We start from the raw sequence: 17,329 nt of genomic DNA on the forward strand, positions 1-17,329 counted from the left end.
CCTCCATAAAGAGGCAGAGTATATATTAACCCATCTCTTGCCTTTGGAGTTGGTCATGTGGCTTGCTTTGGCCCATGGGGTGTTAGTGGTCACGATGTAAATAGAAGCTTTAAAAAATGCTGTTGTATTTCCACTAGTTCTTTTGGACCCCTGACATTACCATGAAAATGTGCCAGTCCAGCCTGCCAGAGAGGTGTGAGAGACATGTGGAAGAGAACTGAGTCATCCAAGCCAAGGCCATCCTAGACCATCCAGCTCCTGTCAGCAGGACATAGCCCCATTGACAGAGCCACCCAGCTGACCCATAGGCTTGTTAACAGAAATAAATGTTTGCTGTTGCAAGCCATCAGAGTTTTCTGATTGTTACACAGCAGTAACTACTCCATTCACACACATTTGCTGAAAGCGTTGGTGCCTGGGGGTGACCCCCAACTTCTGCAACTGAAATGGTGAATAAATTCCTGTAATTTGAACCTCACTGATTTTATAGTTAGCAGCCTGGAGAGTTTGTTTGAAATCTCCATCCTAGGCAGACTGCCCTTTAATTGTTCCCTAAATACAACCTGCACATCCCTGCCTCTGCTTCTGCCTCTGTATGTTGTATTTGTCCACACTGAAATGTCCTTCCTTCTCCTCCCTGCCTATTTGCATCATACCAGATCTCCAAGGACATGACTTTAAAACCAGCCTTTTCTGATTGACCTCCTGCGACTGTTCCCTGCCTTTTCAGCCTATTAATTCAGGTTATTTCTTGCCTGAGCCATAGATTGGATACCAGACCCATGTTTGCCATATATGGCTGCTGTTTTTGTTTGTTTGTTTGTTTTAATCTCAGCTGTTTATTAAACTAGATCCCAAGTTCCTGGAGGGCAGGGCCCTCTTACATCTCTTTTATCTCCCAAGCCTTGTATAGTATCTTGAAAAGGGAAGTACAGGGCCTTTCACTTAAGACTTTAATATTTGTAAGTTGACCATCACTGGGGGGCTAATTGTTACTTATCATTGCTAATGAATAAAACCAGAAGAATGGATGAGTGAATGGAGGGATGGATGGATAGATAGATAGAAGATAGATAGATAGATAGATAGATAGATAGATAGATAGATAGACAGACAGACAGATAGATAATGTTAGATGCTTCCAGATCTGAATTTGTAGAATGTACCCTGTTCTACTATAATTCTCACTAGGAAAATAAATTTTACTTTAAAATGCCACCTTTCCCCTGAAGATTTTACTGACCCCCATTCATTCTCTCCAGATTAGATATGCCCTTTTCCTTTCCTGATATCCCTATGTGACAGTCAAGTTCTTACCTGCTCACCTCCACCATGCCACATGGCACAAGCAGCAGCTCCTGGAGATCAAAGGCTGTAGCTTAATTATGTATGGATGTCCAGCACATGGTAGGGTGCTTACTGCACAAGGAGTACTCAGTAATTATTTGATTATTTTATCTATCCTGCCTCTGTCTTTCTTTTAAATGCCCTACTTCAGCCCCTTATTATTGCTCATAGAGACAACTACAAAAACCTTGTAACTGACCTTCTTGCTTCTAGCCTTATCTCCCTTCTTCACCTTTCAACCTGTTAGCAATGCACACATACGGAATTCAACTTAAAAGGAAAATCCAACCAGGCTATACTCCCACTAAAAATCTTCATAGCTTCCCTCTTCTTCAAGGTATTAATAAAAACCAAGCTCTTAGGCTTGGCACGCAAAGCCCACTAAGATATGCCCATCCTACCTGTGTAGATCCTTCTTTCACAACAGCCTTAAACTTTATTCCAATAGGATAGTACAGCCTGTGTGTACTATTCATACTACACGGTTACTTCCCAACTGTACCTTGTCCCCTGCCTCTCTAGATAACTCACTGACTCACCTGGCCCAGCCCAATCCATCCTGACCTTCCCTCCTGCCCACCAATTTTCCCCACCCCCTGCAACAATCAGTGTTCCACTGATTGTTGACACATTGCGTTGTGATTATCTGATTTAAGTAGAAGCTTCCTGAGAACTCTAGCACTAGTGTAGTATTAAATTAGCCTAGGTTCAGGACCAACTGTTGAATTTAGACACTCCTCTGCCATCCTTGGTACCTGGGTTCACATCTGAGTAACTGCCCATTAGTGTAACTGCCCAATGGGTTCTCCCTGCCTGCTGCCCAGATAGAACAGATTTATCAAGACAGGAGAATTGCAGTAGAGAAAGAGTTTAATTCACACAGAACTAGCTAAATGGGAAACCAGAGTTTTATTACTCAAATCAGTCTCCCCGAAAATTCAGAGACTGGAGTTATTAAGGATAATTTGGCAGGCCAGGGAGTGGGGAGTGCTGATTGGTCAGGTAGGAGAGGAAATCACAGGGGATCGAAGGGGGTTCTTCTCGCAGTCTTCCATCCCTGAGTGGGATCAAAGAGCTGTTGGAGCCAGATCACCAACCTGGATGGTGCCAGCTGGTGCATCAGAATGCAGGGTCTGAAAAATACCTTGAGCACCAATTTAGGTTTTGCAATAGTGATGTTTAGGAACAACTGAGGAGGTTGGAATTGCGTGGCCTCTGGCTGCATGACTCCTAAACCATAATTTCTAATCTTGTGGCTAATTTGTTAGTCTTACTAAGGAAGTCTGCTCCCCGGGCAAGAAGGGGGTTTGTTTCCAGAAAGGGCTGTTACCCTCTTTGTTTCAAGATTTAACTGTAAGCTACATTCCTCCCAAAGTTAGTTCGGCCTACAACCAGGAATGAACAAGGGCAGCTTGGAGGTCAGAAGCAAGATGGAGTTGGTTAGGTCGGATCCCTTTCACCGTCATAACTTTCTCACTGTTATGATTTTTGCAAAGGCAGCTTCGTAGGGCAGATGAAGATAAACTTAAATGTCTCATGATGGTAGCTAATATTCATTGAGCACTTACTATGTACCAGATATTGTTCTAAGTGCTTTAAATAAATTAGCTCATTTGGCATTCACAGTAATCTTATGGGGTACATACTATTAGTATCCTCATTTTAGCAATGAGGGTTAGGAAAGGTTAATTAAGTTTTCTAAGATTACACAGCTACTAAAACTAGAATCTGCATGCAAACCCAGGCAGCCTGACTCTAGAGCCTGTAACCTTCAGCACCACCTCGTGTCGCCCCACGTTCATGTTTTCCAGGGGCCCTCTCCCATTTCTCAGTCGTTTCCTCTCCCAAGAGCGGAGGAGAAGGAAAGGCCAAGAAGACAACATTTCTCATGGCTTTTTAATGTATTCAGTTTACCTGAATTCTCTCATCATTACTAAATGACACATACTGAGCCAGGTTGAGGCCTATCTTTTCTTAGTTTTATCTGTATCTGTTTACTTAACCACGAAGATAACTTTTTTACTCCCAAATTTGAGTGATTAGTAAAGAGCTATATAATGTAACCAGTTTTGCTTTTCGCAAGCCATCTCTGTTTCTCAGTGGGCTGAAAACCACACTATTGCTTCCTCTTTACTTTGCAGTGAGAGCACAGCATTTGTCACTCAACCTCTGAATGTTAGTGACACTGCTAGGACGGGAAAGGACTGTGCTGGCCCCAATGGCAGGCTTCTCATATGTGGCATCTTTCTTTCTCTTTCTGAGTAAGTTTCATAATCCTTTATGTTTCTCTTGTCACAGGAGGTAGTCACCTCAGGGTGCTGGGTGATGGAACAGGACAATTTGGTCTCTGCAGGAACAACTATGCCATATATTTCTGATGTTAGCAATGATTTTTGACTTATTGATGACAGTTCTTGGCTTACCTAGACATCCTTGAGTTCCAGGGAGGTGCGATGCTTGGTTGAGTCCCATGCACATGATTCCATTGTTTTTTACATTTGTGTGTGTTGCCAGATCTATCAGTTTTGCTTGGCCCTGTCTTTACTCATCTTCCTGGGCTGATCATCCCAAGAGACAATAAAAAAGCCTTGTGTGAGGCTGGGCGCAGTGGCTCATGCCTGTAATCCCAGCACTTTGGGTGGATCACGAGGTCAGGAGTTCCAAGACCAGCCTGGCCAAGATGATGAAACCCCATCTCTACTAAAAGTACAAAAATTAGCCAGGCGCAGTGGCAGGCGCCTGTAATCCCAGCCACTCAGGAGGCTGAGGCAAGAGAATCGCTTGAACTCAGAGGGCGGAGGTTGCAGTGAGCTGAGATCAGGCCACTGCACTCCAGCCTGGGCAACAGAGTGAGACCCCGTCTCAAAGAAAAAAAAAAAAAAAAAGCTTTGTATCTCAAACTGAGAGGAGACTTTAAGGTTTGTCTGATATTAAGGCTTGATGGAATAAATATGCCTTGCAGATATGACTGGATGGAAAGAAAGGTTATGAAAGTACTTAGTAGTTTTAGACTATGCTAAAAGAAGGTTCTAGATTTCATCTGTGAGTGGAAGTGGAAATTGACTACTGAGAGACTGAGAAATGGGCAGGAAGATTCACTTGGCTCTGCTGAGGGCCATGCAGAGGGGCTTGCCTGATCTAGGGGCATTTATGTGTGTTAGAATAGGATGGAAGAAGAGGAAATTTGGAGGTAGAAGGGAGAATCAGATGAGTTGAGCAGGTAATGGAATAGTTTCAAACCAGATAGCAGGTACTTTTTAATGCTACAGTTTTCATTAACATCTGGTAAAGAGAATAGACCCCCATCTCAGAATAATGTGTAAAATGTATGAAATAAAGTGCATAGAATTATAGAGGAAATCAATCACATTGAAATACAGGTATCAAAATATTTTAAATACGTTGTAATGCAGTAATTTATTTGCTTCTTATTTATGGATTACATAATAAGATCTACAGGTAGGTCTATTAACCACCAAACTTCAACGTAATGATGAGTATAAATAACATTTCAATATATCTTAAGTAGTTGTAATGTGATATGAAGATATCTGTGGTTGTCTACGTTCGTAACTGAAGAAAATACTAAATTTCCATTAGAGGTAAAAATGAAAATAAAGGTGTAAGATTATTTTTCAGCCTGGTTTATGGACCCTTTAATCCTACATGTGGACCCAGTTAAGAACTCTTGCTTTATAGCTGGGCATGGTGGTGCACACCTGTGGCCCTAGCTACTTGGGAGGCTGAGGTGGGAGAATCGCTTGAACCTGGGAGGTGGAGGTTGCAGTGAGCCGAGACTGAGCCACTGCACTCCAGCCTGGGTGACAGAGTGAGATTCCATCTTAAAAAAACAAAAACAAAAACAAAAACAACTTCTTGCTTTAGAGAGACTGGATGGAGCTAGTGCAGGGACCCGAATGGCTGGGATGATTGGGGAAGTAAACCAAGCTGTATTTGATGTGACCAGGACTATGGCTGAAGAATTAAAAGAAAAGAATACAGCATTCAGCACAAAGAGGTTGCTTCATAAACATTGATTGAGTTAATTGTGCTCTTGTCTCTAGGTACATATGATAGTGTGAGGTAAGAGTCAGTCCTAGGGCCTGCAGGAGAAGTTGCCAGGACCACTTGCTGGGTGATGGATGCCTGCCAGACTGACTTGGCAGGTGTTGATGGATAGGTGCACTGGTGGGATCCTTTGGGGGCTGGTGTGTTTCTGTTTTTTGGTTAAGTTGTCTGAGTGTGATTCTCAAGTGTATGTGCTTTGTGTATTTGAACTCTTATGTTTGCTACATATATAGGAGGAAACTGGGTTTACATTGTGCAATAATTCATAGAATTGCAAATTCTGTCTCTTTTTTTGGTAGGCAGGCTAGAAGGCCTGGGGGAAGGAAAGTAGTAATCAAGGCTCAAAAAGGGGAAGCTGGAAGCTTTTCCTTAACCCATTTAAACAATTACCTAAACTGGGTTATAGATTTACTTCTTCTAAATTCTGACTCATCCCAAGCACTAATTTTGTGTAGAAGCACAGTTTCTATGTGAAGAATACATAAATCAGGAAGTTACTTGAAAAAGCTTTGGAAGTCTGCTGTTTGTCATTACAAATATAGAGGGGAAATGAAAGAAATTATTTAAATAGTGATCAATTGATCAATTACATTGGTTAGCAAATGTATACTTTGTCCCAATTTTTTTTCAATAAATATAAGGACTGAACAATCCTGATAGAAAGTGGTGCCATATGAGATTAATGTCATGGGTAAATGAGTTCTCGGAGTTAGCAGTTAGCTTTGTCTGCCTGTCTATTTCCCCCACCCTAACTAGCTGCCCTACAAATAACGGCCATTAACGTGGCAGGGTTTGGGGGAAGGGCTATTGTCTGTCTTACTGAGATTGCATTCATGAAAAATAAAACAGATTCCACTTAGTATGGATGGAAGCTGTCTCAGCCTCCAAGCCTATAGGGTTTTTGAATGTGTAAAGAGAAAGAAGCTGCTTGTTATGTTGGCTATTCCTGAGGTAGGTTTTGTATAAGGTAGCGTTATTTGAAACTGCTCTTTTTTTGGTATCAAAAATGGTCAAGTATGGGCCGTTTTATAAGGTTCAACCTAATTGTTTTCATTCAAATAATACTGCAATGGTAAATTTGACAATTCAAGTGATATTTTTAAAGAAAGTCAATACCATCGAGGAATTTTTAGTGTTTTGAAAGCATGATTGCAATGTCAGTATGTCAGTGCCAAGATTTGTACTCATCAGCCTACAAGAATATGAGCTGTTATTCAAAATACCCTCTGCCCATTGAAAGAGAAAGCAAGAGGGCAGTCCTCACAGGTGTTTTTCGGAGGGTGGATGATACGTACTTGAAAAAACTCAGAGAGAATATATTTATAATAAGATCCTTAAGCTTATGCCCCAGTGCATAGCCATTTGAGTTGATCTCTGCCAGTCATGCCTTCCACCTGAAAAATACCTTTGAAGTCTCCACACTATTTCTTTCAGTTTTCTGAGAAAGTAGTATGTCTTAGACTGTTTGGGGTGTTGTAGCAAAAGTACCATAAACTGGGAGGCTTATAAACAACAGAAATTTAGTTCTGGAGGCTGGGAAGTCTAAGATCAAGGCACTGGCAGTTTGGTGTCAGTGAGGGTCTGTTCCTCACAGCGCCTTCTAACTGTGTCCTCACGTTGTAGAAGGGGCTAGCGAGCTTCCTGGACTCTTTTATAAGGGCACTAATCCCATTCATGACAGCAGAGCCCTCATGACCTAACCGCTTCCTAAATGCCTCACCTCGTAATACCTTCACCTTGGGAATTTGGTTTCTGCATATGAGTTTTAGGAAGACACAGACATTGATGCTATAACACAGCACCCTCCCCGTCATCCCTCTACTAAGACATTATTTCATTCATCCGCCTTGCTGGCTTCACCCATTCTCCATCCCACCCCTTCCTACCGCTCCTCACCTAGCTACTCTCTCTAGCTGCCATCCTGGTCTTCATTTTTCCTTTTCCATGAAACTCCTGGAGGTAGGTTACACTTTCTGCAGTTACTTCTTACCCTGAAAACTGCTGCTTCCACTCTATTGAAATCCCTTTTACAAAGATCTTCATGGACATCCTCCTCATTGAGCTAACAAGACTGTCCTCTGCCTTCAGAGTCCCCAACCTCTTGGCAGCCTTTGGCAGTGCTGACAAGCCCTTTCCTCTTAGAATGTTCTTCTTCCCTTGGTTTCCAAGCCGCTGTGTCCTAATTGCCTTCCATCTAACTCTTCCCTCTGTAGGTATTGTTCCTCATCCCATCCCCTAAAGAGATTCCGTAGTAATCTCTCCTTAGCCCTCTGCCTTCTGTTCCCCAACACTTCCCAACACTTGTATATAACTGGCCTAATCGACGTCTAACAGCTCAGAACTCTCCCTAGTTACAGACAGACATTTACAGGAGCCAACAAGAAACAATGGAGACAGCCATGGATTTGACACTTGCAGATCTATTAATATGTTCAAGTCTGGCTCAAATTCTAGGAGTTTTTGCACAACTAAATATGGGAATGTCAAATGGTTTTTGAAAGGTTTCGATTATAAATATTTTCAAAGGGTTAAATAGACCTTAACCCTTTGAAAATATTTATAATTTATATGTAAATATAAATATATATTTAAATATTATTTCAAAATGTTTGCTGAATATCCTTCCTGTCTATTCCAAGGTCTTCAAATTTAGTATTTCTAAAATTAAATGCATTATATTTTCACTCACCATTATACACACAACAGTAACTCTGCCTGGTATCTGTATTTCTATTCAGAGTATCAATATTCTCCCAGTCAGCCTTATCAAACTTATGATCTTTGATTTCTTCCTATCTCTCATCTCGCCTACTACTCCCAAGCATCCAAAACACTGAAAACTCTACAGATTTTGTTTCCACAGTAGCTAGGTTATAGTACCTTTATTTTTATCCCTATTGCTTTTGTCACCTCTGCCCTGAGCTCCTATAATTACCTGATACCTATTTCTAACTTCCATCATCCTACACACAAACTGTCAGGTTCATTTTCCTAAGACCTTTCAAACACTTTCAGTGGATTCCCCATTGCCTAATGAATCAAGTCCAGACTTTTAAATGTGATAGTCAAGTCTTTTCTGCTCTGGACCCAAAATTGCTCTCCAGTTTTACCTCTCTCTATTAATCTTCATGCAGCGCCCCCACCATCCAGTTGATTACTCCTTATTTTTGAATATGTCTTTTGATTCCTACTCAGAGTCTTGCCATGAAATCTCTTTTACCTAAAATGCCCTGTCTCCCCATTTACCTTGTCATAATCTTCCCAATTCTCCAAAATCCATTTCTAATGCCATCTCTTATGCCATCTCCATAAACCTACTTCCCTCCCCTCAAAACGTAGTCCCTCCTTTCTTCAAAATTTTTGAAGCACTTTTATTATATGTTTTCCATAGAGAGATGACTGCTGTCCACTTGACTGGATTATAAAATCCAGAACAGAATCTAGCCTAAATTCATCTTCATATCTTAGTCCGTCAAGCATGAGAAATACTATAAGTGGTTGAATAAATATTTATTGAATTGGCAAATAAAGCAGCAGAAAAAGAAGTATGTGTTTTCACAATAAAAATGTTCAAATGTGGTACCCATCTTGCTGAAAAGTGATGGGAAATGTTGGAGAAGTGTTGCCTAGCCACCAAAAATAACATCGTTTGTAGAAACATGCCTTGATATAAGTAGGTTCATGGTACCTGAAAAGCCACATTAAAAAATATTTTTATTGTGAAATACAACATAAGAAAATATTAATAAAACATACATTTTCGGTTTAACAAATAAGTAAAAAGTAAAATCTATATAATATCTACCCAGGTCAAGAAACAGAATATCACCAAGACCTAGAAGCAGCCACCCAGCCCGCAGTGTGCCCCATCAAATCACAGACGCTCCCCCGACGCAATCACTTTCCTAACTTTCATGATAACCGCTTCCTAGTTTGCTTTTTTTTTTTTTGAGGTGGAGTTGCCCAGGCTGGAGTGCAGTGATGCAATCTTGGCTCACTCCAACCTCTGCCTCCCAGGTTCAAGCGATTCTCTTGCCTCAGCTTCTGTAATAGCTGGTATTACAGGCACCTGCCACCATGCCTGGCTAATATTGTATTTTTAATAGAGACAGGGTTTCACCATGTTGGCCAGGCTAGTCTTAAACTCCTGGCCTCAAGTGATCTGCCCACCTTGGCCTCCCAAAGTGCTGGGATTACAGGCATAAACCACCTCGCCTGGTCATTTCCTAGTTTTTTGCTGATGATTTTACCCCTTATGTATGCATCACTAAACACTACAGTGTGGTTTTACCTGTTTTTAAACTTTATAAACAGTAGGATTATTCTGTATAGAGTCACAAGGGTTCAGAAGTGTTTTTGTATCTTTCATTGAATGTAGTCACTCATGTTATTGCAAATAGTTGTAATTGTTGATTTTTATTTCTATAACATTCCACTTTATGACTGTACCACAGTTTATCCAGTGTACTGTTGATGGACATATGGGTTGTATGTTGTTTGGGGTTTTAATGAGCAGTGTAGCTGTGCATATTCTTTCACACATAGCTTGGTGCACACATTTCTCTAAGATGGCATTGCTGAAAAGTGTTTTAAATTGCCACTGTAGTATAACTGGTTGGTAAGTTATAATTTACATTTTCCCAAGGTGGTCTAACTTCTATTCCTGGCTTCTTATTACAAAAAGAGCATGATATAAATATGTCACATTAATTTGGACTTATGAATAAATTAGTATATTCTAAATTATTATAGAGGCTGGGTGCAGTGGCTCACACCTGGAATCTCAGCACTTTAGGAAGCTGAGGCAGGCAGATCACTTGAGGTCAGGAGTTCGAGACCAGCCTGGCCAACATGGTGAAACCCTGTCTCTACAAAAATACAAAACTTATCCGGTCATTGTGGTCCATGCCTGTAATCCCAGCTACTCAGGAGGCTGAGGCAGGAAAATCACTTGAACCTGGGAGACAGAGGTTGCAGTGAGCCAAGATTGTACCACAACACTCTAGCCTGGGTGACAGAGCAAGACTGTCTCAAAAAAAAAAAAAAGAAAAAAAATATTATTACTAGAAATGTGTGTGGTTGGCTGACTAGTTGGTTGAGTGTTGGTTGGTTTCTCAATTTTAGATTGAGCATACATGTATGAGATATATGCACCTGACTGCCTCAGGTGACCACTTACCTTTTCTTCCCTTTTGCCCTTTGTTGTAGTTGCCTTCTATCCCTTAGAACTAGTTTCATTTCATCCCAGATTCCTATACTCAGTCTTTTTGTGTTCTCTGTAATGTCCTTTTTCCTTTCCCTCACTTGTTTTTTCCACTCTAGTCTCCTTACTCTTTGTCCCTGGAGAGTCACAAAATGCAGCAGAGGCTCTGCTTCTTCCTCATCTTCTTATGAACTCTGTTCAGTTAACTCCATAAAGCCAGCAATCTCTCCCTGTCTGGCCCTTCCGATGTCTTCCAATCCGTCTTCCCTTTTACTGTACCCTGGGCCCCTAGTAAAAGAACTGGCCACCCTTGTGGCATGTCTTTGTCCTTTCTGCAACACAAAATGAACTAGCCTTTAATATCAATCATAGTAAGTAAAGATATGCTTTTTGGTTTCTGAAAAATGATTGATTTAAAAAACTTGTCAAATGAAATGTTACCATTTAATCATGTTTTTTCCTTTAGACCTAATACTTGAGATTTGTTCTAATAGAAAACATTTCCTAGTAGTCCCAACGGAAAACTTTTGGTAAGAACAAAGCTAAAATAAATTCGAATCCCAGAACCTGCTGGATTTTACAGCCATCTATTAGGAGGCTTTTCAGTAAAAACGTTTCTTTAAGAAATGACAAAACAAAACCAAAAAACCCTCCACAGAATAGAAAGGAAGTGCTGCTACCTCTTCAGATGCTAATTTTGGCTAGTCTTGCAACAGACCTGGCTAGGAGCTACAAATAGTTCAACCAACCAGCTAGAAAAATCATGGCACCAAGGGCAGAGCCCTAGACCTTGCATCTCCAGCAACTACTTCTCTGGAAACTGCCCGACAATGGCAGCAGGCACCCTGGAATTTGAGGCTTGAGGAAGTATATGCCAAATTTTTTCATAAAATAATGTAAAATTGTCATACATTTATTTGCTTTAAAATAAGTACACTTCGATAAGCAGATGTTTTATAGAAGTGGTCATGTTATATTGATGAAGCTAAACTTTTTTTTTTTTTTTTTTTTGAGACGGAGTCTGGCTCTGTTGCCCAGGCTGGAGTGCAGTGGCCGGATCTCAGCTCACTGCAAGCCCCGCCTCCCGGGTTCACACCATTCTCCTGCCTCAGCCTCCCAAGTAGCTGGGAGTACAGGCGCCCGCCACCTCGCCCGGCTAATTTTTTTTTTTTTTTTTTTGTATTTTAGTAGAGACGGGGTTTCACCGTGTTAGCCAGGATGGTCTCGATCTCCTGACCTCGTGATCCGCCCGTCTCGGCCTCCCAAAGTGCTGGGATTACAGGCTTGAGCCACCGCGCCTGGCCGCTAAACTTTTTTTAAGAGACTGAAGATTACTATAGAAGTTAAAGTTATAAAAGAACAATTAACTCATCAAGCAATTCCACTGCTGCTCAGCCTGAAGATGATGTTGAACATTTGAGTTGATTATAGCTAACAACCTGAGATCTCATTTACCAGAATTGTAATACAAGGAAATACATAATGTGGTACACTGGGAACTGAAACACTAATCTCTTTTTATTCCCCTTTCTTTCTCCTACTTGCAAGCTAAGCTCAGCATTGGCCAGAGAGAAGTAACAGTTCAGAAAGGACCACTGTTTAGAGCTGAAGGTTACCCAGTCAGCATTGGCTGCAATGTAACTGGCCACCAGGGACCTTCTGAGCAGCATTTCCAGTGGTCTGTTTACCTACCAACAAACCCGACCCAGGAAGTCCAGATCATTAGCACCAAGGATGCTGCCTTCTCTTACGCAGTATATACGCAGCGGGTGCGAAGCAGAGACATCTACGTGGAGAGGGTCCGGGGCAACTCAGTCTTGTTGCACATCTCAAAGCTCCAGATGAAGGATGCTGGCGAGTATGAGTGTCACACACCGAACACTGATGAGAAATACTATGGGAGCTACAGTGCAAAGACTAATCTAATTGGTAAGCTGCTTGTCCACTTCTGCTCGCCAGCCCCTGAGAAGCCGGAGTCTCCACCATCACAATATCTTGCAATGTGACCTGGCTTTATATTGTTCCATGTTCTTTGGGAAAAGAGCCCACATACCCTTGTGGATATTTTGGAGATATGTCACAAGGGGGTATCTCATATTCTCTAAAATTATGTTTCTTTTTCTCAATTATCTTTGCCATATGTAGATGGTGTGTGGTTTTCCCAAGGCCTTGTCCACAGCTATCCATAGGTTGCTAATAGCAACAGCATTCAACAAAGCTATGAGAGTTCTCCCTGTGTTGTCTCTGCTTGGAGGCAGAAGAGTAATTTGACAAGAGAGCTGCTGCCATAGGTGATAAGTCATTAACTTAGAAATGATTATTCTCAAACTACCATTCTCTAGCATATTTACATATTGGGAAAGGGTCATAGTCTTTGCAGTTGTCACTTTGTCCCTTTGCCTGGAATATCTATCACCCCCTTTTCAGCTTAACAAACTCCTACATATACTTCAGGACCCAGTTTAGATACTACCTCTTCTGTGGAACTCATCTTGACTGCTTGGGCAGAATTCCCACTTTTGTTTCTTTTAGATTGTCTGTTCATACCACTACTGTCAGCATGCATCCAGTTATATGGTAACTAGCTGTTTGTATACCTCTCTCCCACCACATCCTCAGCTTCAACTCAGTGGCTAGCACTGAGTAGATGCTCGGTCACATTGGTTGATTAAATCTAAGTGTTGCTTTCATATAAGCTTAGGCTGTGTGATTTCATTTTAAGAAAACAAGAACGGTAGGGTAGTAAGACAGTTACCAAAACTTTAGTAAAGAATGCATTTGGGCTCTAAATGATACATTTTAACAGACATTATTACATTATTACATAGCCTTATAGAGGAGCAGGTTAAGGCCCAGGGAGGTGAAGTGACATGCCCAAGTCCATGTAATAGCGACGGATGTAGGACCAGAATCTAAGGTTTCTCTGTCCCAGTGCTTTCTTCCTTTAAATACATGGTTTGTGTCTGAGTAGCTAAATTGGTTACAGCCTATGCTAGTGAAGCAAAGTGAGGGTCAACACATTGGTGAGACATTTACTTTGCCAAGTTCCGTAGACTGTACATAGATGCCAGTGTTCCCATTAGCAATAGAGAAAGCATATGGATAGGAAGGCATATGGCAAGTGGAAAACCAACTTGAAGTCTGTGTGCTTTACATATGGTAGCTCGGGGCACCATTTTCACCTAAGGAGGCCCACTGGACAAGCACTGGGCCAGTCACATTATTATCACTCCTTTGTTTCCAGTTATTCCAGATACCCTCTCTGCCACCATGAGTTCTCAGACTCTCAGTAAGGAGGAAGGTGAGCCATTAGCCCTCACGTGTGAGGCATCAAAAGCCACAGCCCAACATACACACCTCTCTGTCACCTGGTACCTAACACAGGATGGAGGAGGAAGCCAAGCCACCGAGATTCTCTCTCTCTCCAAAGATTTTATATTGGTCCCTGGGCCCTTGTATACAGAGCGGTTTGCAGCCAGTGACGTACGGCTCAACAAACTGGGGGCCACCACGTTCAGGCTGTCCATAGAGAGGCTCCAAGCCTCAGATCAGGGTCAGCTGTTCTGTGAGGCAATGGAATGGATTCAGGATCCAGATGAAACCTGGATGTTCATCACTAAAAAGCAGACCGATCAAACCACTCTGAGGATCCAGCCAGCAGGTAATTATCTTCCTACGAAATTCATTAATACACTAGTATTAGGTAGTGGGTATTTATGAGGTATGTTTTAATTTTTGTTCTAATCCTTTGTTGGCTCTAAACAAATTGGCTAGAAAGTTTGATTTGATTTTGTATTTTTGTCATCTGAGAAGCATAACTAAGAGGGAGGACATTCAGTTTTGGCTCTGCCCACAGATTCTTCGTGGGATAAGGTCTACTCAAAGGTTAGATCGATTCCACAAGCCAGTCATGGAAGTAGTTTTGTTACCATTTTTGCCAGTCTCTGTGTTCGCACATTATCTACATTATCTAATTTAGTCGTAACAACCACCCTGTGAGGCAAGTAGTTGGGTCTCCATTTTAAAAATGAGGACTCTGAACCTCAGACATGCTAGATGCGCTGCGTAAGCCCACCCAGCTGGTGAGAGTGGGGCTGGTATTCAGAGGGAGGCCCGTCTCTCTCCAAAGCCCACTCAGCACAGACAGCTGGGCCTCAGAGTAGCTCCAGTTTCCAACATGAAGCCTTGTCTTCGTCAGTGCTAGGATTTCCTTCCACCTGCCCCCTTTCCCAACTTGGAATGCAGTCACTTTCCTTTTTTATTTTTTTTTTAATTAAAAAAATTTTTTAAGGACAGGGTCTTGCTATGTTGCCCAGGCTGGCCTTGAACTCCTGGGCTCAAGCAATCCTCCTGCCTCGGCCTCCCAAAGGGCTGGGATTTCAGGCATGAGCCACCACACCCGGCGTGCTGTCACTTTTCATAATCTTTTGGCATTTTTGTCAAAGCAAGTATAAAGGCCTTGTCTGTGATTCTTGGTCTCTCCCTATAGGCTTTTGTCCAACAGGATTGGTTACTAAACCATATACTGTATACCCATTGCTAAAAGCAATGATCCAACGGTGGATCATTAAAGTTTTTTCTTTATTAAAAAGAGTGTTATTGTGTTCCACTAAAAATTGTCCTCTTGGCCTCAAGTATCCAAGTTACACTCATGAGTCCTATGGAGCAATATCACATGTGCTTTTTAACTTCAGAAAATTCTGCTGGAGATTCTTAGCCAAAAAAGAGAGTAAGAAATCACAATTTACAGCAATTCAGTATAAAATATTTAATTTAATATATCTATTTAATTCAGTATACAATATTTTAATTTTTAATTTAAAAAGCATACATTACTATATGCATCATACGTTTGTGCATTCATCTTGCTTACTAAGAGTGCATTCGGAAAACCATGCGTACTGCCCTTTCTGGGTGATTTAAGGAAGAGTCATGAGTGTTTTTTACTCTAAGGATTTTTTTTTTTTGGTTTACCTACCAGTATAGAGCTGAACTCTCACATAAAATGTGATCCCTGTGGCATCCTTACAGAGGGTATCATCTCTCTCTTGTACTGAAAGGACAGGGGCTGTGGGCTCTCTAAATACCTGCCTTGCTCTTGTTTCCCAGTGAAAGATTTTCAAGTCAACATTACAGCTGACAGCTTGTTTGCTGAAGGGAAATCCTTAGAACTGGTTTGCCTGGTTGTAGGCTGTGGCCGTGACCCACAGCTTCAAAGCATTTGGTTCTTCAATGGGACTGAAATTGCTCACATTGATGCTGGTGGAGTCCTGGGCCTGAAGAATGACTACAAAGAGAGAGCAAGTCAAGGAGAGCTCCAAGTCTCAAAGTTAGGCCCCAAGGCTTTCTCTCTCAAGATCTTCTCTCTGGGCCCAGAGGATGAAGGCACCTACAGATGTGTGGTAGCAGAGGTCATGAGAACACGCACAGGTTCCTGGCAGGTGCTTCAGAGAAAGCAGTCACCAGACAGCCACGTGCACCTGAGGAAGCCAGCAGGTATGTGAAGTCAAGACCCGGCATGCACTGGGCTGCTTTCAGATGCCCCTTCGTCAGTAGAAGACCCCTTTGTGGATACAATGGGGATCTTCATGAAGAGCAGGTTTCAATCAGATCATATTGGAGGTGGAGTGGAGTGGAGTAAAGGAAGTCACCCAAACTAGCTGGAGACCCGAGTCCTATTCCTGAGTCATTACTTAGGCTGCGACCATGAACACACCACTTTACGTCTCTAAGTCTCAGCTCCCTCATCTGTAAAATGATGGCACACAACTAGATGGTCTTTCTTTCAGCAAGTTCCTTCTTGCTGGCTTAGAGTCTAAGCCCTCTGCCTTGTGTGTGTGTGTGTGTATGTGTGTGTGTGTGTGTGTGTGTGTGAGATATGAATAGGTTAAGAGTAAAAAGCTACACTTTGTCCTCCTTCCTGGGGAATGAACACCCATGTTATCCTACCTTGAGACTCTGCAGGCATTTTTCAATTGCCTTCTGTTAATCTCCTACTATGTCAACCTGGTGTGGGAGATAGTACTTAGTCATAATTCTGACTCACAGTAAGAAACGAAGAGGTAATTGATAGTGGGCAGACTCCATCCTCTGCATTTTGCTGTGATGTGGTGAGACGCCGGTCCAAATGGTTCTGAGTGTCTGCAAGCACAGAACTGAGGAAACCACGCAGTTTACCTTTACTTTATGAAGGTTGGGCGACTTTAAACATGTTTGAATAATCATTGCCTTTTGTGTGGAGAAAAACAGACAAATCTACAACTAATATAAGGATCCACTAGGCTGGGTTTAAATTCAAAGTCCAGAAAGATTAATTGCTCCAAAATTTTTTTAATGTTTTAAATGTTTAAAAACTGAGCTGAAAATAAAGATGTCCTTGTTGCACTGGCTTATTGGAGACATCTCCAAAGATAGATAAATTTTCCTTTCATGTTCTCCAATACGCCATTTACTAGGAATGAAGATGCACTGATTTGGCCTTGAGTGGCAGGCCAGGAGGTGTGTTGTGTTCGCTTTCACACTAAACATTTGGTCTGACTTTCTAGAATTAAGGAAAAACAATATAGGTAGGGTTTACATATTTATGCAGAGATAAGTTTCTGCTTTATGCATCTCAGCCTTCTCTGGAACATATCTGCAGGCTTTTGTAAACCTGGTATGTGGGAATTTCACCCAAAGGGGAACTTCAGGGTACACAGCTGATAATCCTAT

At 41.7% G+C, this 17,329-nt stretch overlaps 1 protein-coding gene across 3 annotated transcripts in view; it reads left to right on the forward strand.

The window, feature by feature from the left end:
• The first annotated feature begins 3,497 nt into the window (after positions 1-3,497).
• The window catches only part of CD101 (CD101 molecule), a 35,227-nt gene continuing 21,395 nt past the window's right edge, over positions 3,498-17,329 (forward strand). For 2 of the 3 annotated variants that reach the window (XM_025400895.1, XM_025400906.1), the window contains exons 1-4: positions 3,498-3,608; positions 12,167-12,547; positions 13,863-14,279; positions 15,728-16,114. In XM_025400895.1, the coding sequence (XP_025256680.1) occupies positions 3,521-3,608; positions 12,167-12,547; positions 13,863-14,279; positions 15,728-16,114 (1,273 nt within the window). In that variant the 5' untranslated portion in view covers positions 3,498-3,520. The remainder of the gene's footprint in view (positions 3,609-12,166; positions 12,548-13,862; positions 14,280-15,727; positions 16,115-17,329) is intronic. The other variant, XM_025400913.1, reaches the window with a different exon arrangement.

The sequence above is a fragment of the Theropithecus gelada genome, chromosome 1, assembly GCF_003255815.1.
Source record: "Theropithecus gelada isolate Dixy chromosome 1, Tgel_1.0, whole genome shotgun sequence".
NCBI classification, from domain to species: domain Eukaryota; kingdom Metazoa; phylum Chordata; class Mammalia; order Primates; family Cercopithecidae; genus Theropithecus; species Theropithecus gelada.